Source organism: Ursus arctos, chromosome X, assembly GCF_023065955.2.
Source record: "Ursus arctos isolate Adak ecotype North America chromosome X, UrsArc2.0, whole genome shotgun sequence".
NCBI lineage: Eukaryota > Metazoa > Chordata > Mammalia > Carnivora > Ursidae > Ursus > Ursus arctos.
The window spans coordinates 7,287,361-7,310,092 of NC_079873.1; the positions used below are offsets into that span (position 1 = coordinate 7,287,361).

General features: G+C 45.4%; 1 protein-coding gene across 7 annotated transcripts in view; it reads right to left on the reverse strand.

Annotated features, from left to right (window-relative positions):
* Positions 1-22,732, reverse strand: part of MID1 (midline 1) — a 569,906-nt gene that overhangs the window by 93,044 nt on the left and 454,130 nt on the right. For 4 of the 7 annotated variants that reach the window (XM_044391873.3, XM_048213241.2, XM_044391875.3 and 1 more), the window contains one exon: positions 9,602-10,317. In XM_044391873.3, coding sequence (XP_044247808.1) covers positions 9,602-10,261 — 660 coding nt within the window. In that variant the 5' untranslated portion in view covers positions 10,262-10,317. Of the gene's footprint in view, positions 1-9,601; positions 10,318-20,065; positions 20,220-22,732 lie in introns of those variants that run through there. The other 3 variants (XM_026478151.4, XM_048213243.2, XM_048213242.2) reach the window with 3 other exon arrangements.

A 22,732-nucleotide genomic window follows, 5' to 3' on the forward strand; every position in this document is an offset into this window, starting at 1 on the left:
GTTATAATTACATCTGGACTTATCTTGGTTATTCATTTCTGCATTCCCAGAGTTTACCCAGTGCTAATCTATTTAGCTACAAACAAACAGTCATTGGGTGAATAAACAAGGGCTCTTTTCTTTTTTTTTAAGTAGGATTTGATAAAGCAGATGGGGGAAAAATCATTTATAAAGGCACAAATGGGGTAGAAGCTTTTCACAATTCCCGTATTGTCTTAGTAATAATAACCTAGTCTATACTGATGCGAAGAAAAGCCTTTATTTTCCTGAGTTTTCCCCCACTAGGTAGTAAAATAGATAAAAGGGAGGAGGTGGATGACGCCACTGCTGTTCTATGCACTCTGTCCTGGGGCACAGAAGGAGAACCTCGAGAACAAAACAGCCGAGGGCCACTGCAATGCGGGGCTCGAAGCCCCTCAAGCCTTCCCCTTCTGCAAGTCCCTGCACTCCAGAGCCTTCCTCCTCTCCTAGCCCTAACCAATACCAGAGCCTCTTCTCCCCGTTCCAAGGGAGACCGCCGCTGACCGAGCCCGAGGCCAGCTCGCTCTATCCTTCCTTCACCCACCGAAGGCAGTCTACGACAAGAAAAGAAAGCTGGCCCACAGAGCTTGTGATTGGCCTGGGCTGCCTGTCATGTCGCCTGCCTCTACACGTCTAAATGTGACACTCACGGCATACACCTCAGCCAGCTTCTCTTTCCTAGGAAATAGTCACGGGTCCTCCGTCAACACCTCTGCTGTTGATTCCATCAGATAAAACCAGGAACGTGAAAGACTAGCTCATCCCCGGTGGACTGGACTTCAAAATGGTGCCTGTTCTTAAAGCCCTTTCTTTCAGTCTACCACACGCTGCTTCTTAAAAGTCCATTTTACTACCCAGCTTGGTTTCGAAAGAAGGACAAATCAAAGTTTCCACCCAATTATAATTCCCCTGAAGGTTGTTCAGTTTCCCATGTCAGCCAGAAACACAAATCGACCCTATAACCACTGAGTAATTTATGATACTGTCAGGAAATCCACGATTGGATTACACCAATGAAGCCTTTACTGTAACAGTAAATGCCCAGATACAATAATACCTCATGCTCACGGAACGCTTACTATGTGCCAATCACCTCGGTAGGCATTTTACAAGCATTTTCTTTTTTGATGAGAAATGCAAAACGAATTTCCTCTGTCAGCTGAAAAGCTATCCTCACGGGTATGCAAAGACCTTAAGTATCATGCCCCGAAGTCCAAAGCATCAAGCGTGTAAGTTTTAAGTGGATTTTGTAAATGCAATTTTATCAGATTTTTCCAGAACGCTTACGTCACCTACTGAAAATGAATAAAATCTTTAGCCACATTCACTTTCTCAGGCCATTCATGTCCTCCTCATTACTCATCCAGTATTGAAAAAGTTACCATTCTTTCTAAGAAGGACTTAATTCATGATTTGTCAATGACGTAGAAAGGAGAATTTTGAATATCGCGGCCTTGAAAAACCGGACTGTTTAGTTAATGTAATTTCTGCATTTTCTACTAGCTTTAACTTTGTAACTAGTCAAGATGAATTGCATTCTTTCAAAACTTTTCAACTGGAATTCAAATACCATGCACAGATACTCCCCACTCATGCTCACTCAGCTTATCTATCTAAATAAAATTAAATCGCTATCTGTATATTAAAACATTCAGGGAAAAAAATTCCCCTAAGAGGGAAATTAATGAGCCCATTTAAGCTGCAATTAACAGTTCATTTGTTTCCACGTGAACATCCTCTTCTCTGTGGTGTCCCCGAGGGCACCGGGGTCCATCTCTGTGAACCAACCTCTTGGCATAAGGCCCTTTAGGACAACCCAGACTATACTGGCGCAGCAGAAAATAACAGCATGGGGATAGCTTTTTTTTTTTTTTTTTAAGATTTTATATATTTATTTGTCAGAGAGACAGAGAGAGAGAGAGAGAGAGCACAGGCAGGGGAGCAGGCAGATGGAGAAGCGGCAGGCAGAGGGAGAAGCAGTCTCCCCGCTGAGCAGGGAGCCCGATGCAGAACTCAATCCCAGAACCCTGGGATCATGGCCTGAGCCGAAGGCAGCCACTTAACCGACTGGGCCACCCAGGCGTCCCAGCATGGGGATATCTTAAAGAAGCTTTTTTGGTGGCCCTAGAGGCATCAGCCTATATCCATGATGGTGGCTTACAGCCGGGCCAGGTATGTGTCCCAAAGCACTGTAAAATCACTATATTTAGTCTCAATGCCTCAAGAGAAGCCTCAGGGATACCTGGAGCACTGAGAGGCAAGGCTTTTGTGCTGGCACTGGCGGCTGCGGCAGGAAGGAGCGGAAGACACACAGGACAGACGGGGCAGCAGGGCAGCTGTGTCCCGCCCTGGGGCAGGCTGGGTGCTTGGCGGCAACGCCTGTTACAGCTCTTGGCCCTAATCTCCTCATATGCAGAAGGGGGACAAAACAAGGGGGGGCTCCAAGGTTGCTTCTTAGGTGTATAGCAGGCATTCAGAGGCTCGAATGTCATCCTCTCCGAGTGAACCAAAGAGCCAGAAGAAATTAGCACACGTCATCACCAGTGTGTCACTCTGCACTAGGAAAGCGGGAAAAGAATCGCACTGATGCCTGGATCCAAGAGCCAATTGGCGATGACGCCCTCGCATTTCTTCTTAGTCTTCTCGGGCAAGATGCTGACTCTGCCACCGTGGCAGGTTTCTGGTGACAGTGTGGTGGGTTTTGAGCTATGATACTACTTCACCTTGTCAGTTAAAAAAGAGACTGAAGGGGCGCCTGGGTGGCACAGCGGTTAAGCGTCTGCCTTCGGCTCAGGGCGTGATCCCACCGTTATGGGATTGAGCCCCACATCAGGCTCCTCCGCTATGAGCCTGCTTCTTCCTCTCCCACTCCCCCTGCTTGTGTTCCCTCTCTCGCTGGCTGTCTCTATCTCTGTCAAATAAATAAATAAATAAATCTTTAAAAAAAGAGAGAGAGACTGAAAATTGTAAAGTAATGTGAATGTCCTCCCCCCCCTCTATTTCTTCTGTGGACGCTGACGTGTTCATTTGACCTTACCTTGAGAAAATACACATTACATCAGCCTCTCTCTCAGTGTTAACCTCATAGAGAAGAGTAAAAATGTCCCAAACTTTTAGCTTGGCATTCAAAGGCTTTCAAAATCTCCCCCTGACATGATTCTTCCAACATTCTCTCTCCTGGCCCCTCAGTCGGCACCCCGGGCTCTAGCCAGCATTGTCTAGAATCCCTAAACTGTCTTGCAGATTCCTGCCAACAGGTCTCTGCTAGCCTCACTCCCGAGGAAGGCCTCTCTCTCCTTTGATGCATAATCCACTGATCTGTCATGGCAGCTTAAAACCCACCACCCTGAAGCAAGGTTTCTTGTCTACTCAAGACCAGTCATCTTTTCCTCCTTCAAATCCCAAAACACCCCTCTCTAACCCATCAATTCTGGACACATCCATCAACAAGTGTTTACTCACCGTTGTGCCTCTGCCCTTTGCCAGGGGCTTTAGAAACAAAACTACAAAACACACTAAAGCAACAACATGGACCCTTATCTCACAAATAATACAAACTATTACAAAATAATTGGAAGATGGTCTCCCTCCAAAGTCCACACCTTAACCATCAGACTACACCATTCTAGCCCCTAGTTTCCAATAGACATTGTTTTGTTCTAACATATATTGCAGGCTTCCTCTGCACCAGGCACAATACTGAGGGTTAATGTGAAACATTTTATTGTGTTCTCCCAAGTGTCTATGCATGTAAGTACATTATCAGCTCTGGTTGTTGAACATTAAACAATGTGCCCAAGAATTACATTTATTTACACAGCCACATGACTGTATACTTGTCTGTGCATTTTCCGGAACTCTCCAAACTTACTGAAAGTGATTCCAATAATAATAAAGCATCAGGCAAAAATACCTTCCTCTTTGGAGGTGAAGGAAGGGAGAGGAGATTCTTCAGGGAGAAAGATGTGGCCTTGAGCTTACTGCTAAAAACTTATCCCCGGAGATGTTTTCTTTTACTCCATGTATCATAAATCCTTTCGGTACCAAACTATGAGAATTAAAATATAGGTTTAACGTAACTTACAAATATTTGGAAACCATAGTTTCATCACATGGGAACTTTAAACGTGTATTGCAGACTGAAAGAAACACACGCAGAACTGCATTTTGAAGGGGCCAGTTAGAAGTGGTGAGACCCCATATAACCAAAACATTTTACAAGACATATGTCTGACTCACCCACATATCCCAGCGGTATCATGTGGCGAAATGTCATAAGGTATATCTATATTTTAGATTAAAATCTAGCCTGGAATTATTGTGAACCAGTTAGAATCCATACATAGGGTTGCACAAGGGATGTCACATGAGATAACAATAAAGCTCCACGAAGGAAGGAGACTGTACCTGTTCATTTATTAAGCATATGAGCTTACGTTTTGGTGGCCTGTTAAAAAAAAAACAAACCTATATGCCAGCTATGGTTGACTGGAGGATAAATGAAATAATGGGTATGATGGGTCTATCAAGCGTCTGCCGCATAGTAGCATGAAACAAGTGTGAATACCACTCGGTGTGATCTAGTTGATCACAGTTCACACCACTTAAGCCAATAAAATGCAATACAGACCAAAATACTGGTTCATGTCCAGTTGGCTAAAATAGCATGTGCTATCTGGCTCTGCTCTTATTTAGAAGTTCTATTAGAGAATGCTACGTCCTATAGAAGAATGAAGACCTGCAATGTTATTATGAATTTAAGTTTTCATGTAGGGTTAATAGCTGATCATCAGTGAAGCGGCTGACAAGAATTTATTGAGAATTAATGATCTGCAAGCCCCTGTGGTCAGTCTTAGGCGAGGGATGGGGCGGTGTGAGCCAAAGGGCTCTGCCTAACTTGAGGTGATTGACTCCTTGATGGAAAGATAGTATGCGTTCAGGGGACCAGATAGCTAGGCACACACCAAAGTCGGTAACTGTTACGGGTCGAATTGTGCCCCGCTGTCCGATTCACATGTCGAAGTCCTAATCCCCGATACCTCCGAATGTGACCTTACTGAGGAATAGGGTCACTGCAGATATCCTTAGTTATGACGAGGTCACACTGGAGTACAGTGGGCCCTTACTCCAATACGACTGGTGTCCTTATAAAAAGGGGAAATGTGAACAGAAGGACAAGCACACAGGGAGAATGCCATGTGAAGAGAGAGAGGACAGCCACCTACAACCCAAGCAGAGAGGCCTGGAACACACCCTTCCCTCACAGCCCTCAGGAGGAAGCAACTCTGCTCACACCTTGGTTTTGGGCTCCTAGCCTCCACGACCATGAGATAATAGATCTCTGTCATTTAGGTCACTTAGTTTGTGGTCCCTTGTTACGGCAGCCCTAGCAAATTACTACAGTGATAAACACTAAATTCTGCTCAGGGATCAGGGTTTCTTGACCTGGGCACTATTGACATTTGAGGCCAGATACGTCCACGTGGTGGGAGTCCATCCTGCACACTGCAGATGTACAAGCAGCCACGGCCTCTATCCATGCTGGGGACACGCCACGCAACCCAAACACACACACACACACACACACACACACACACACTCTCTCTCTCTCTCTCTCTCTCTCCTTTTCACTGGAACTTGCACTACACCTGCTACTTTTTTTTAAAGAAGAAACAAGTTCTACAAATTCTAAGGAAGAGGAAAAAAAGTCTAGGTAAGTATCCATTTACAACTTTCCCAATTGCAAATAAAGCACAGGACTTTCAAAATTATGGAACTTCACAATCTATAAATGAAACCCAAGAGGGAAATCCCTCATCTTTACCTCTAGATGAGAAGGGCTACGCAGGAAGGTGAGCTTTAACTGGAGCCTTTATCAAACGAGGACAAAAGCCTGACGGGATGACCCATTGAAATGGGCATCATACACATAAACTCCTTGAGCCAGCCTTTGGAGGCACAGATGCAAAACAATCGTTTGGACCTTCAGCATCAGCCAACTTGAAGTGGGGCTATGCTGAAGTTGAAGGGCAAGGAAAGGTCAACTCTTCCCAGTTTGTCTATTTTTTTTTAAAGATTTTATTTATTTATTCGACAGAGATAGAGACAGCCAGCGAGAGAGGGAACACAAGCAGGGGGAGTGGGAGAGGAAGAAGCAGGCTCCCAGCACAGGAGCCTGATGTGGGGCTCGATCCCAGAACGCCAGGATCACGCCCTGAGCCGAAAGCAGACGCTTAACCGCTGTGCCACTCAGGCGCCCCCCAGTTTGTCTATTTTTACAGGAATAACTAAAGAAAAGAAACAAGAACCCCAACACAGTATGTTGGAACAGAAAAAAATGGAGTTATTGCATTGTAACTCCTTGAAAACTCTGCAGCACATTATATTAAATTCTCTTATATGTTATGTAGGTCACAAATCAAACTTTTAATTCAGGCTTGAGGACCAAGAGGCTTCTTAAAATTCAATTAAAATGATACAAGCAGGTCCACATTATGACATGCTCCATTTAGAGACATGCATTTGGCAGGAAGACTTTTCTCTTTTTATCTTAAAATCGAGTTCAGGAAATGCTGGTTTAATTTTCTCTTTGCTTCAATATTTTATGAGTGCTTCCCAATGCACAGTCTCTGAAAGCACTCGATCACTGACATGATGCTGTTTCAGATGACATGGAAGATTTTCTTTGCATGAATTCTACAGGTTGGAATTTTTATGCTGTTTTTTCTTTTGTGCCTAGAAAGAGAGTTGTAACGTACAAAAGTATGTTCCAAGTCTTTACATAAGCACATGTATATATGCTGAGACCTAATATGAGTAAAAGTGGTCCCCGGAGTTTAAGATTAGCGCGAGAAATAACTGTTCTTCATAATCATTGCAGAATTCCCATCTTCAAATAATGGGCTTTTTTTTTTTTTAAAGGAATTTTTTTTAAGATTGTATTTTGATTTATTTGACAGAGAGAGAGAGAGCACAAGCCGGGGGAGCAGCAGAGCGAGAGGGAGAAGCAGGCTCCCTACTGAGCAGGGAGCCCGATGTGGGGCTCGAACCCAGGACCCTGGGATCATGACCTGAGCCGAAGGCAGACGCTTCACTGACTGAGCCACCCAGGCGCCCCAAATAATGGACTTTCACTAACACAAGAACAAACACATTTTCCCAAAAGAAGACGCCTGCGTCCTTACATATGTAAATAAGTAGAGCACATTTACCATCTTCTCAAGGAAAGCACCCTCACATTTCCCCACGCTTTGTAGTTCCACATCGTCTCCGATCTATTTCTGTACCGAGACGCTAAAGCCTCAGAAAAAGACACTTCCAGAGCACATTCACTTGTTCAGACCAAAGTAATAATTAACAGAAAATACCCTTCCTTGGTTTTGGTTGTTTCAGTATGCTATTGCTTTCCTCAAAGATTAATGTCCACGTTGTACTTGGGTTTTAAACCAAAGCACATATGTTCATAAATACGTGATAACTGAAATACCACAGACACCCCAAATGTCAATATATTCTTATGATCTTTTTATTCTAATGTAAGTGGCGCGTTTTAGGACAAACAGGCTAGGCTAGCAGGTGACCTGTTTAAATGCTCATGAACACATTTTGTTGAGTGGCTGTAACTGTGCTTTGGTGCACCGGGTGCTGTTCGTATGCTTCTATTTCTGTAATGAGAAGATCAAACGTACTGCACTGTTCATTGTCAGGCCCTCCTGGTGACTGTATCGACCACCACTAACCCCCAGGCTTGAGCAGACAAGTGTGCGGGGCTCATAATTGAAGAGCTCCATTTTCATCACAAAAAGGGCTTAGAGCGTGACAGTATCTCCTCATAAATTTGGAGATGCTCCGTAAATAATTAATAACTCCTCTATAATAGCTCACAAATAATGAGCAGACCTTGACTACCAAGTTTAAATAGCAAGTCTGGAGGCTGCTGAATGCCGAACATCCATCACTGGGGTGTTTTAGCAATCGATCATCAAAAGGCAGTGTTAATCCAGTCAAGGGAACATTTTTTTTCGATAAAGAAAAGACCCCGTCCACCATGTTTACATTTTGGAAAACAAAAACACCTACATCCAGTCATCTTAAACATTCTGTCCCCAACCGAAAAAGGGCAGAAATGATCTTCTTGGCTTCTGAGATCGACTGCCACGTCAGTTTCCTAAGCACATCGGAGGCACGACGCATACACGCATCGCCTTTGCTATTATCTCTAGCGGTGTGGGTGTGTTTTTGGCTAGTGCCGCGCGCTATACCAGCAAACCAGTCGGCGTCTGTCTCCCCTTGTCCCCAGCACCCAAATCCTTGGGCTTAACTTCCTCTCCACATTTGCAGATGGAGTTGCACCAGCAGTCCTTGGACACTTCGAAGTGAGGCATGCTGCCCAGGTGAGGCTTTTGTTCCCCAAGTGACATTCAGAAGTGGGATTCACTTTAGCTCACCAATTTCCCTCAGCATCTCAAGCAACGGCCAGGGCAAATCACAGGTGTGGTCCATTAATCCCAGCATCACAAAATAAACTACGGGGCGCCGGTAAATACAACCACCCGTTAGCACACTAAGGAAAAGTGACGGGAGCCATTTGTGAGAGGTGACGACGTGCCCTGAGTGATAACACTCTCGATCACACAATTCATTTTTTGTTTGCTCAACAACACGATGTGTGTTTTCCCTGAGAGGAAAGACTTCAGTATATATTTACTCAAAGCTCTTAATTTATAGTTCCTTTCCTTTTAATTGGCGTCTTGTGATCTAAAATTAACCGGTGAGCATAGTATCTCACTATTAGAGCAAACTCTCGGCTGAGTTTGCCATAATTAGACCCGCTGTCGCCTGAAGTTGAACAGACATCTAGAGACCTGACTTATTTCTTCCCTGGTGCATTCTATCCATATTTAGAGAGTGATTTTTTAATTTGACGTAGAGTCATATTAATTATCATTCCCCGAGCTGGAGTTAGGTTAATAATTTCATGTTAAAAGTGAAGTTCAAACAGTCTCGCCTGTAACCTTACCGAAGAAAAAGTCTACACAAAAAGGAATTCCTTGGCGAAACCCGAGATGGTCAGAGCGCTGTAGCTCACCAATAAGCTGGATTTCATTCACACAAGAAATACAGGTCCCATGTCCTCTAAAATCCCACACTCGCTGTAGGCATTCCTCCCTCTATCCTTTTGTTTGTGCAAGTAACTGGATACAGGTACAATTCGGGTGACATTAGCTTTCCTTAATGAGTGAAGAAAATACATGCCCCCAAAATGCCCAAAGCCAGATTTTTATCTGCCATTCCTTCTTTCCTTCCCCCCCCCGCCCCCCCCTGCAAGGACTGAAAATGATCCAGATTTTTCAAATTCGCCCTCACCTTGTCAACGCTAAAATTACAAGCAGCAGTCAACTTTTACGAGATACCCTGATTGTGCAACATTTATAGGCTGCCAAAAAACATGCTAAAACTAATCAGATAACAAAGGTGAAGAGAAAACCTTCACCTGCCATGCAGCTAGCAGTGAATACACTTTTTATTTCCATGACATTTGCTGGCAGAAAGGGGTTGGCTTAAGGCGGATCGGACTAACCTTCAATTTGTCATAGCGCTCACTCAAAGCTGCCACCTGATGATCTCGGTGCCGCCCAACCAGTTTACACAAGGCACAGATTAACTGGTCATCGGTCACACAGTACATATTCACCTTCTCATCCTCGTGCTCCAGGCACATCAGCCCCCGGATGTGCGAGTCCGGAATTGGCTCAATCAGACGATGGCCTGTAAAGGGCTTCTTGTTTGGGTGAGTGGCTTTCAGGCACTCATCACAGTAGGACACTTCACAAGTGACACAGGTCTTCACAGCGTCCTGGGCAGGATCCTGGTCACAGAACTGGCAGAGGACTTTCTCGGCGGAGGTCATGGTGTTGGCGTCGAATGCCCGCTCCCGGCGGGTCTCGCTAGGGGAATTGGGCCCGCTCACGGATGCCTTCTGGAACCTGTCGATGATGTTCTGCAGGGTGACGTTGCGCTTGAGTCCGTCTAGACCTCGCTGGCTGAGCGTGATGACATGTCGGCAGGTGGGGCACTGGAAGGCGGTGATGGACTCCACGGACTCGTTGGTGGCGCAGTGTGACACCAGGATGCGGTGGGCGCAGTTGAAGCAGAGGCTGTGTGCACAGGGTAGCAGGAGAGGGTCCTCAAAGAGCTCCAGACAAATAGGGCAGGTCAGCTCCGACTCCAGTGTTTCCATCTTCAGGCAAAGCTCTCCTGGGTCATCAGCAAAATCCAAGGAAGCTGATCAGCTATCTGGAAACAGAACGTAAGATTTGATTAGGCGCGAGGGGGTCAGCCACGGGGAGCTGTCAGCTTTGAATGCGTCTCAGAATAATTCCAAACGCAGGTCATGGAAGGGTAAATGTGTGTACATTCCAAATAATTCTCTTTCTATTCACTGGGGGAATAAGGAGGGGAGAAACACCCTAAGCCAGCATACCAACTAACATTTTCTCAAAGTTCAAGTCACCAAAAGCAGAAAAAAAATTTTTTTTCTCAATTTTGTTTGTTAAAAAGGTCTTACTCCAGACTGGCAAGTTATTGAAACTGTAATTTCCATAATTTGTATCTAATCACAATAATCTTATTGTGTCACAGCCAAGTTTTACCTTGTGTGGAGAATTAAAATGTAGAAATGTTAATTAACGAACTAGAGTCTTTCCTAACTTTGAATTGATGAACTTACAGGTGAATGTTAATGCGTCTGAAGGACTTTTTACTCTACATACCACGGCAGGCTTCAGAGAAGCAGAAAGGCACTTCTTGTGGAAACGGGCATGAAATGTGCATGAAATCAAACGCATGACTTCAGCGGAAATGATAATGGTTAAATATGGGATGTCAGCTTCCAAAACATATTCCTGCGGAAAAACACTGACTTTCACAGAGATGATTTTGATCGAGGCAATGTTTTTTGGCATGTGTTCGTTCCTCTCCTGAATAATTCTATTGTTTAATGCAGCAGTGGGATGTGGGTGGGCAGAGCGAAGCAGAGAAAAATATCTGCGGGCCTTTTCAGTGGCTGCGGTGAGCCTGGGTACCAATGACTAATAACGATTTAGTTAATTAGGACAAGGATTTTCGTGGCTTCAGTATTCATTTGATAAGTTATTAACAGGGCTAACAGTGTGGGCAGCAGCGTAAAGTAGTCGCGTTACTCCGAGGAGGCTTGCGAGGGCTGCTGAGGGATCCTGCACAACCCTCCTGGCCAAGAGTCCCATCAAGGGCTTGTCCCTGCGGCCAGTGACAGGCCGGGCCGGCAGGGGGTCCAGCCTCACACCCAGAGTCCCGTTGGCCTCGGGCTCGATCTCCGCCAGCTTTGTTGCTCCCCGCCAGGCTGCCTTCGGGTGGCCCAGCTGCACGCTCCCTGTGCCACGAAGACGGGCCGCTGCTTTTGTGAACTCTTGCCTGCCTTCCCTTCAAAAAGGGCAGGGGAAAAGAATCCCACATAAACCCTGGTTCATTAACGGGGAAGAGGCCTCGCGCTCATTAGCAGGCCTGGGAACCAAGCCTCTTTGAACCTTCTCCTTTTCAAGACCATTAGCAGACGTCTGCGGAACAGCGCCGGGCATATTAGATGCAGCCCAGTGCAGGCTGTGGGAGAATAGTGCGGCTCACCCAGGGGACGCCAGGTTTCAACCACCCTGGGGGTGGATCGCGGGGAGGTGGGGGGGTTCTCGGCTGGCTTGATGGGAAGGCTTCACATCCACAGCTCCGTTTAGTGATTCCAACAATCGGCCTTTTTGCATTCACACCTCCATTTATTTACAAAACTCATGATTTCTAGAATGTGCTGCCCCTTTCTGAAATAGCATCCCTCAGAAATAGCATGTGGGGCCTTGGTTAAGCTAATGTTCATCTTGCCATCAACTGAACGGGAACTGATCATTAAAAGTGTCAAGTGTGTGCTGAGTTTGTTAAAAATTAAAGAGCCGCTGGCTTCATAGAAGCCTGGTATCTTAAGAGATCTTTAGCCATTCGCGAATATTAACTACACAAGAAAGAATAAGTGAGCAGCTGAGATTTGAAATGTGAAAGCTTGCTCATGTCTGCACAACCCGCAGTGGCAACCACTGGGCCGCTGTGGAGAGAAACCCACCGTCCCCGCTTGCTCCTAGCCACCCCTTCCGACAGATGGCTTGGACGAAATTGAAAGGGTTTACCTATTAATCATTATTTTGGTTCATTGTGGAAAAATAGAATTATCTCTAAATCGAGTTTCTTCTCTCTTCCCATCGGAAGAACGTAAATTAAAGGGAAACCATCGCCCTTTTGGTCCGCTTTGTTCTCAGGGGACACAAGAACGCCTACCGATAGATCTCAACACAGGGATGAACCCCAATTACGTCTGAAGAGCTGTGAGGATTCTATTTTCCTGCAGGTGCCAGGATTCCATCCCAGCATGGTGCAATCACAATTTCTAGAGGTGATTCCGCTGCCGACCCCAGTGGAAATGCTGACATGTGAGTCAAGAGACGTTAAGTGAGCTGGCTCGAGAAGCCAGAATCTGGCATCCTCAGCATCCCGGCTCTATGATCGTGGGCCAGCCAACATTACGCCTTACCTGGATTAGCACAATACCTTTCCGAACGGCTTCCTGCCTTCTACTCACTCTGGCCCCCACCTGCAATCTTTTACTCTGAAGCCAGAGATCCTGTTAAAACATGACTGAGCCTGCCTCTTCTCTGCTCTACCCGCCAGGGGCTTCCCATCTCACTCAGGGAGCAACTCAGCAGAATAACACCAGCCCCAGAAAACAGACTCAGACAGTGACCTCATTTCCTCCCACGCTAGCCCTTGTTCTGCTCTGGGCACACGGCCTCCCTGTGATGCCTGAAACAGGCCAAGCACGTCCCATCTCCCCCTCCCAAGGTCTTTGGAATCCACGTGACTCTCTGCCACAGGGTCGCCTCTTTGTGAACCCGCGTGAAACCAACTCCCCTGCTACCAGCACGACCACCTACCCACCCATCACGGCGACGCTTCTCCCTCCGCCTCACTTTGTCTTTCTCCATAACTTTTGTCAGCCAACATATTCTAGTAGTTTCGTCGCTGAGCCATCATCACTCCCCGCTGCCCCACCAGTAGAAGGTAAGCTCCATGAGAGTGGAGACTTGGCTTGGCTCTTTGAGGGATGTCCTGCCAGTGCCTGGAACAGCGCCTTGCACACAGCGGGACTCAAACATGGGTTGAATGAGTTGGGAAACATACAGTTGTTGGGGTGAAGAACCCCAAAGAACACCACACCACTGCTGTCTCAACAGATTAGAACAGAGGTCAGCACACTTGCTCTATAGAGGGCCAGAGAGTAACCACTTTTGGCGCCGCGGGCCCGACGTGCTCTGCGGCAGCTGCTCCTGCTCGAGGGCAGCGTGGTGGCACGCCAAAGCCGCCACACACAGTGCACGCACGAGCGAGTGCGGCTGGCCAACAAGATCGCATTTACGAGCACAGGGAGCAAGCTGCATTTGGCCTGGGGATCTTAGTTTGCTGACCCCCGGAGTAAGAAAATAGAGACACGTACATCCAGACAACAGAGAAGTGAGAATCCCTCCCCGAGAGATAGGACTAAGAGGCTGTGTGGGCAACAAGGGAACGGCGGTGGAGCGAGACGTCGACAAGCAGGTACAAGTTTCGAACGCTAACGGGAAATGATAGGCAATGGGATTTCACCCAGACATCAATGGAAAAAATGTGGAGTCGAGTGCTCACGGGCACTTCATGTAAGAATGATTTAATAGCAGCTGCTCAGAACGAGATCTTTTTCTTTTATTGCCATAGCGCTTGGCACGGTGCTGTGTGCAAGCGTCTACACTGTAAATGTTGGTTTAACTGTATTAAGTGATGACTAAATATCTGAATGTGCTGTGAGGTTCAGCCAATTTTCTGAATCTTGTGCCCATACGTTGCCAAAAGGGAAGGGGCTCTGGGTTCGGTATCTATGGTGGATCACATTTTATCCTCCTTTGATGCAGACCTTGCCGTGCTATGTAATATTTTGGTTACATTACTCAACAATATGTTACTGGTAAGCATGCACGCCATTCCCCCACCCAAGAAAATTAGCATGGTTTATTGTTTAGTTTTTTGAGAAATGAAAATACCATTCATTCTTTCACCAACTATTGAAGCCCCTCTAGGTTCTTGGTGTTGGGACAAGTAGTTGTAACACTTGGCCCCTGCCTCAGTGATCTTATGGAGAGAGAAAACAACATAACAAAAGACATGTGCCAAAGACTGGGGGAGAAGAAGATGGGAAGCTTCCTAAAGGAGGCAACACGTGAGAAGGATTTTTGAAGATGAACAGGGGTTCATCAAACAGTTGTGTGTGTGTGTGGGGGGGGTATTTGTGAAAAATGTTATCTTTTCCTTTTCTTAACTCCTGTAATTTAATGTCTAGGCCTCAAAAAAGAGAGAGAGACAGATTCTTAACCTTCACCACAATGGAAGGAAATCACACGTGCATATCATTGTCAGGAAATTCTATAGCTCAACATTTTTCTGAATGGGCTGATTGGTCCTCATTCAGAGGAGGATGTGGGTAATCATGGGAACCCCTTGCAACAAACTGGGAATGGCGTCAATTTGCAGATCACACCTCTGCTTGTCCATGGTTTGTGATCTAGAACAGGGCATGGAATAGAGTGAAAGGAGAGAGCCAGATGCAGGTGGCCAGACAGTCGAAGATGACACTCAGCTTGGCTATTTACTAGTTGCGTGGCCCTGGCAGAGTGTCCACAGATATTCCCTCCAGTTCCTTCCAGCACTCACTTCGAACAATCCCTAAGCAGGATAGTCCTTAGCCACAGGCTACACTTGAGCCCCGCTTCCTGGGATGCACTGGATGCAAGACATCTTTTCCAGAAACTTTCTTACAAATTCAAGACTTCTGAGGAAAACCGATAATGTCAATGTTGTCACACCTCTGCCTTCCTCCTGTCCCACCCTCTCTCATTCTGTATGTCACTGCAACTGTGCTCTTCTGGTTTTCCTCTAAGCACTGCTGACTTCTTCTAGCGAAGCAGAGCCTGGGTGTTTTCTAAGTGTCTGGTCATCAAAGAGGGTCAAAAGGTACAGACTTGCAGTTGCAAAAGAAATAAGTCCTGGGGATGTAATGTACAATGTGGTGGCTATAGTTAAATAATACAGTGTGTACAAATGCGGAGTCATGTTGCACACCTGAAACTAATGTAATGTTATATGTCAATTACACCTCAATTTAAAAAAAAGCCATCCAGGTTGTTCATTCGTTTCTCATACAGCGTCTCTGAGAAGGACTCCTAGGCTTGCCTCTCACAGGGCCATCTCTCTCCAGAATCACAGCTCGACACCGACAGTTCTCTGCTTCATTTACTGTAAATGCCTCAATTCAGAGTGTGCATCTCATGGGTTTCATCAGCTTCCCTCCCAAACCTGTCTGCCCTGCGAGCCTCTGGTGTCTCCTCATGGTGCTTCCGTTCTCCTGATCACTACAAGTCAGAAACTCGCCTCGCATTCGACTTCTCCCTCTCTGGGGAAGGCGGGATAGATGGCTTCCGAAGATGGCAGCATCCGAATCCCTGGAAGCTGTGACTAGTTTAGATTACAAGGCAAAGGGGAATGTGGGTAGCAGATGGAACTGAGGTTGCCACCACTGGCCTTAAAATGGGGAGATGAGTGCACTATCCACGTGGACTCGATGGAATCCCAATGGCCCTGACATGTGGAAATGAGAGGCAAAAGAGTAGGTCAGGTGATGAGATGCAGAAGACCTGATGACCATCGCTGGCTTTGAAGACGGAAGGGCCACGAGTCAGGGAATGTGAGCTGTTTCTAGAAGTTGCAAAAGGCAAACAGATTCTTCCCTAGAGCCTCCCGAAGGAACGCAGCCCTGCACAGACACTCTGCCCTCTAGTGTGGTTTAAGGCATCATGTCGCTGGTAATTTGTTCTGCCACCAATAGGAAGCCACACACACACTCTCCTTCCCCCAAATCCAAATCATTAGCCAAGACGTGTGAGGGTCAATCCCCAGTTCTTTGATTGGTTTCCTTCTCTCGGCTCTCACTGCTTCTGGGTTGATCCAGATGGGTTGATCCAGATCTTCTTTCCTGCATTCCTAGACTATTACCCCCCCCCACCACACACACAAACAAAAAACAAACCACCACCTCCAAATTTGATTCCTCACCTCCAATCTTTTTGTCCCTCAGTTTCATTTCTGCCACATGCTTTTGGCACCACGGCTTCTTCCTGTCACTTCTCTTAAAGGCCCACGCATTGAGCAGTTAGCTCCCTGCTGGCCAGAGCGTGAGTCCTGATGGATGCCTGAGCTCCTGTTTCAAAACACCTTGCCCAAGCGTCTCCAGACCTGCTTCTTCAACCTGATTCCCACGCACTCACCTCCCATCCCAGTGACCCAGGGGATGGGACCATTTGCTGCTCTTAGCAGCTGCCTTTGCCTTTCTTCCTAGCACAAATTTTTTTTCTCCTTTGTGAGATTTTTTTTTTTTTAGTGTGTTTCACGTTTATTTTCTTGTTTTTGTTTTCTGGTTTTTTAAGCTGACAGCAGAACCTCCCAGAGGCCCACAGAACCCTGGCCATTGTTGTATTTGGAGATTTCATATTAAACAAAGAAGAACTGATTTAGAAGATGGCTATAGTGTGCCATGTCTTAAATGTTTACAATTAAAGTTTTTAGCTGAAAACCACAAAGTGGTGTAACTGTCATATTTACAAAATAACCAAAATATTCATTTAAAAATATTATTTTCTGGTACACAACAGAGCGATCAGTAATGCGATCCTGGTTTAAAGTTACATGATTCATCCCATTCTTTCAGTAGAGTTGGATCAGCTCCGGGACCGATACAGGCATGCACACGCGAGCACGGACACAAACACAAACACAAAAATCTCATACGGAAATTAACACTCATCGTCTAAATTTGAAGCCGATCGCGAATGGGTGACCGCCTGAGCCAAATGACCACCTACTCCTCGAAATCCCCCATGATAAATCTGGATGTCAGAGGCTCGTGCCTTTTGGGGTTAAGGAAAATTAATCAACAGAGAGATGGACAGCTGGTGGTGAGGCCTGCAGGGATGATCGGACCTTGGCACCCAGGTGATGGCTAAGGTGATTGGGCTGAACCAGCTGCCTGGACAGATGGCCCCTCACCCCCTCTGGGCTCCAGGTATCATCATCTTGAGGTAGCACCCATCCCAGGAGGAAGACTTTCCTGGAGGGAGAAGAGCTTTTTTTTTGTCCAAGGTGCAGGCTCTTCGGGGAAACGGACTGAAGGAGAAAGTCCCCAGTAAAAGAGGACGAACACCAGGACTTAGTGGAGATACAAGGTTTGGAACTGAGAAGGGAGATGGGGAGCTCAGGATGGATGTCCTTATGGATTACTGTTCTCAGCCAGCGAGATGGAAGTGAGGAGCATTCGTGGCTGTTGGATTCATCCTTTCTGCCCCCTCCTCTGAAGTGAGAGGCAAAACCATCGTCCGGGCAAGTCCATGCAAAGAAAACATTCAACCCCCTGCCTGTGCTGTCACAACCCTTGCCATCACCCTGCTCGCTAGCTCATGTTAGAATTTCACAACTTTATTCCTTGTAGTCTCCCCTGACTTCTGTCATGACACAGAGAAGACAACCTGCACCTTGAAGGAACACCCAGAAGCCCTGTGAAGACAACATGCATTGCAAGGTTTAATCCACGGCCAAAGTCAGTGAGCGGGCTTTCCAGGTCAAAATCCCAAGAATATGGATTTCCTACTCTTTCGCCCATATATGCAAGTGACCAAGAATTAGGAGTCTCGAGAGCAAGCGCATTCTATGGGCTCAATCACCCACTAGAATAAGGAGATACCTGATCGTCAGCATGTGTCATCCAGGAGTTTCTGAATTCCAAATTTCTCTTACCAGAGTTTTGACATTTTAATCATAAGGTAAACCTGTCTCTCAGCGCTTCCCTGCAGCTACTCTATGTCATGTCTGCAAACTCCACGAACAATGATCACTTTTCTGACGTGGAGTATATGAAAAAGAGCACGCATTCCAGCCACCAATAATTTTACTTTCAGTCCCTCACTTTGTACGGCTCTGAAAGCCATCACTCTGAGGGAAATTCATGAGTCACTAGACCAAGGAATAAACCTGGATACCAACACTGGGTGGCCGGCGGTCAACCAGGTGGCTCGCAGCCACTGCCTGGATGATCCCCGAGGCACTTCCTCCCGTTTTTTTTCTACATATCCTCTGGGGTATGGAAACTAAGCTTGATGTTAAATTTACCAAAACAGAACCGAGACGACAAACACACTACCAAAACTGTACAAATCTTACACGAAATCACATAAAACCGGTTTGGGGGTGGGGGCGGAGAGAAAGCCCTCAAAAGTGTTGTGACTGACAAACAGCTTCCCAAATTCTATGACTAAATTTTCTTTAAAGAGTCCTACATTTCAGAACCATGACCAAGTCAATTTCCTATCCCTTCTTATTGCCATTTGGATTTTTCCCTGCGACTATCCCTGCTATAGAACCACAGGTGGGATTATTTTGTTAAGGATCGTGGAATGATGTTTTTATCTTAGATCAGAAGAAACCCGGACTTTCAGAGGACTCAAAACTTTGGAACTGTTAACCTCTGGAAATTAACCGCAGCTCGTGAGGCAGAAACAATAGAAACTGGGTGCTATACTCAAGACGAATTCACCACAAATAGAGTATTTTAAATAACACAATACGAGCACTCAGTGTCTGCCTATTTGGTCATGGTTTAGTATTTAGCTTTGAGTTATAAAAACCACAGAATAAACACCCTACCCAAAAGCTGCTTTACCGATTAGCACCCTGGCTGATTTGAGACCCAGGTGAGTCAGTAAATGCACAGTAAAACAGGACCGTGACGCGATGCAGAGGGGAGAGGGAGATCCAATTGAATTTAATGGCATTCTGAAAGACTGGAAATTAATACCACAACAGAGGCTACTTCCTACTCCAAATTATGGCAGAGAGCAGTCAAAATGCAAAGTGGCTCTTAAAGCAACAGTACAAATAACACACTAGCAGGAACAGGTGGAAAAAAAAAGTGATCTGTAACATTCTATAGGTAATGCCTCTGAAATAGCGCTGTGGTTAACCTCCGACTGTCAGCACACTTAAATTCATTCCCTTTATCAGTGACGGATGACTAAGAATTTCTGCCAACCAAATTGTAAGGGACCAGAGGGACTGACTGGGAAAAAAAAAGTGACAAGCAGATAAGCACCCAGGCACTAGCCTCAAGTTTTAAAGTAACTAATTAATACAATAGATGTTTTTAATAACTTGCCACTTCGACTTTATCCTGAGGAATGCTTAGGTTAAAATGTTTCACCAAAACCAAAAGTGAGAAACAGGGAAGACTTTTAATTTCACCAAACCCCCACCTGGTGGAATTCATGCAAATTGAATTAAACTGTTCATAAACCTTCTCTATACTTCCACATCTGTCCATAACGTGCTCAGTTTTTTAGTAATTGGATCTCTAGGATAGTCTTTAAAATAATCACATACTCTCTTGACCATGCAACCTGATTAATAATGAATGAACATTCCTGAAAAGAATCACTTGGAAGCACAGAAGATGTCTTTGGGGATATGAAGGCTTTAATGATAAAAATTAAGGAGAAATGGGAGCTAGGTCACACTGTCTGGTTATTTTAATTGAAACCTAGTCTTCCAAATTTACTTAACAGAATGCTTAAATACACCTTCTGGAGTTCATTTATATAAGCAGACAAGAAAAAAGGACACCAATGACAACGCAAAAGAGCAATCCTGATTTCTCCAGCACCAACTGCCCCGATCCCGCTCTGTCTTAAAGGTAAAGAAACCCCCTCCACAGTCTCACAAATGCAATTTGTCCTACTGAAAGACTGACAAATAGGTTAAAAACAGGAAATCGCAATCTGTCCTTACTAGTTCTCTTAGCATCTCTCCAGATTCTTACAAAGAGATCACCTCAAATACCCACCAATGGACTGCACCCTAGTTCTTGTTGAAGAAACATCGCCGTAGGCAGAGGATGGGGACCCACGAAATGACAGACAGGCCACCGAGACCAGATGGTGGGTGGCAGGCAGTGCTGGAGCGGTCCTGTGTGTCTGTGAGAGCGTCAACAGTGAAACACAACAGGAAAATCGACGCGACAATTCCAGGAAGGCCAGCTCCACCTCATCCACCCCGCCAGGGTTGCTGAGCTGAAGAATCAAAACTCCCTCTTGCTTTCCAACTGCCTTTTCCACAGACCCCGGCAGGGCTTCCCTATGCCCTCGCCCACTCAACGTTCAACTCAAGCCAAACGAAAAGGCAGCTAGGGGCAGATTAATACCCACTGCCTGGTCCCAAAAAAATGATGACTTGGCACTGGGCTCTGTACCCCCCTTGCTCCCGGGGACCAGTAGCGGGTCAGTGTCCTGCAGCTGAGTGCAGGATGCCAGCTTTCCATGCTGCCAAGAGGAGCGTCCTGTCCGGCTCCCAGGGTCAGCAACGGGCGCTCGCCTCCCTTGCATTTCAGTCCTTTTGGCGGCCTCCGAAGCACATGATCACATTATGTTCTGGATGCCGGGTTGTTGTTTGTTTGTTTTTTTAAAAATAGTATACTGGTTATTTTGTGTCTATCTTCTGAATGAAACGATAATACCTGGAAGGAGTTTTTTAAAAACATTACATCAAGAAGAATGATCTCTTGTACAGACACAATAAAGTGGTTATTTTTTTCTTCCAAAAATAGAGATCTAAATCGCAATCTATCATCCTGATAAACAAATGAAAATGTATGTGTATGAAATACATACATATGCCTATACCCACGAAGCAATACATATATACACATACATATATGCACATATTATGCATGCATATAACATATCACATAGACATATGGTTATATATACGTATAATGCCTACACATACACACAAGAGCAGATCTGTGACGGGTGTCTCAGATTTCAGTTTCCAGAATGGCAAAGAAAGAGTGAATTGAGAATGGAAAGTAATCTTTTAAAAACTGACTGTCTGTCTAAAGGAAGAAGAGGAAGTAGTCTTCCCAAAAGCGCAAAAAAAAAAAAAAAAAGGCCTACCCTGCAGTTCTTTCAAGGATGTTGCTTATCACCACGCAAGACAAGAAACTGCAACTAAAGTAAATCATCAGGAAAGTGTAAAAAAACCAAACCAAGCCAAAACAAAAAAACAGGCTGATTGCAAACCTGCACGATTCATGTGCAAACCCAGACATCTGGTCTCCACCAAAGGTGTGCAAGAACTTCTTGCGAAAGGTCGAGCAGGAGGCAAGGACCGCCTCCTCCTGTTGCCTGGCTCGAACATCACGACGCCTATTTTCATGCCATTGCAACACCTCACGATAAACCCAAGCACGCTTCACATGTTTGGACATTAAAATGCAAACATATACTCTCTTAGCTTATGTCTGTACGAATCATAATTTCCTTTGTCTGTTAACAATAAACAAAGGGATTACTCAATTCCACATACACACGACTTCCCAAAGAAGTCCTATCTACAGAAAAGACACAGGTCCATCAAACAGAATCTGAAAGAACTTTTCATCGTGAGATTTGAAAGCATTGCTTTTGTTAAGCAACATTAAAATTGTCAAAATTTCTGCGGGAAATGGCTAACTTGTCCGTATTTTGGCGCTGTGGTGGAAAATTAGCCTGTCTAGAGTCGAAACATCAGAAAACAAACACATACTCCACTCCTCAAAAACAAAAGAGAAGGATAAACAACCACCTTTATAATCTTCTATAGAGCCTAATCTGACAACCTCTACAGGTGATTTCCTACCATCAGAGGATCTCAGACATTTCAAGTCTTTTATAGTTGATACGAAGAAAGAAAACATCCAGTGTTAAAGGCAAATGGAACCTATTTTACATTCAACTGAAAATGACTGATGTTTCCCCGGTCTGTGCTGTACCCAGTGTCAGGCAAGAATTTGGTGCTGAAGGCAGTGACAGGAGACTCGAAAGAGGAGGAAGAGAGCGAGTACTTGTCACACACACCTAGTCTCCTGACAGAAGTCTAAATCGCCTCTCCTGGAGAGTGGGCCGCCATTATGGTGATGGTGGAAATGGAAGCCACCGCTGAGTCCGGTGAAACCACCCGCAGATGAAAAGCACTTGAACACCGCCTTCCCTGAATGCTCCTGCAAGTGTTTCTAGTTCGACAGGCATTTCTATACCCATTCATAGTACTACTCTATGTTTATATAAAATCCTATATATGTCTACAATGGAACTGACCTTTGTGGTCCTATATAAATATGTATGCGTATATATGTACACACACACGCATCCATATACAAAAGCACCTTTGCAAAATTACTTGGGACACTTGATGGAATTCACTCTTCACAAACCCCTCAGTTACCACATCCCTCCTGCAAACGTTCCTTCCTCTGCACAAAATGGAAACCTATACATAATTTAGATATAACCCCCCCCCAAATGCCTATTCTTATCTGAAAAGGGTTACCCGGAAAAGAGGAAAATGACATAAGACATCTAGTCTCTGAAGGACAGACCGGTTGAGCCGGATTGTTGCAAGCAGATTCCACCTGGAAAAATGCTTGCCAACTGGGAAAACTTTTTCTTACTTCATTCATACAATACTCCTCTAG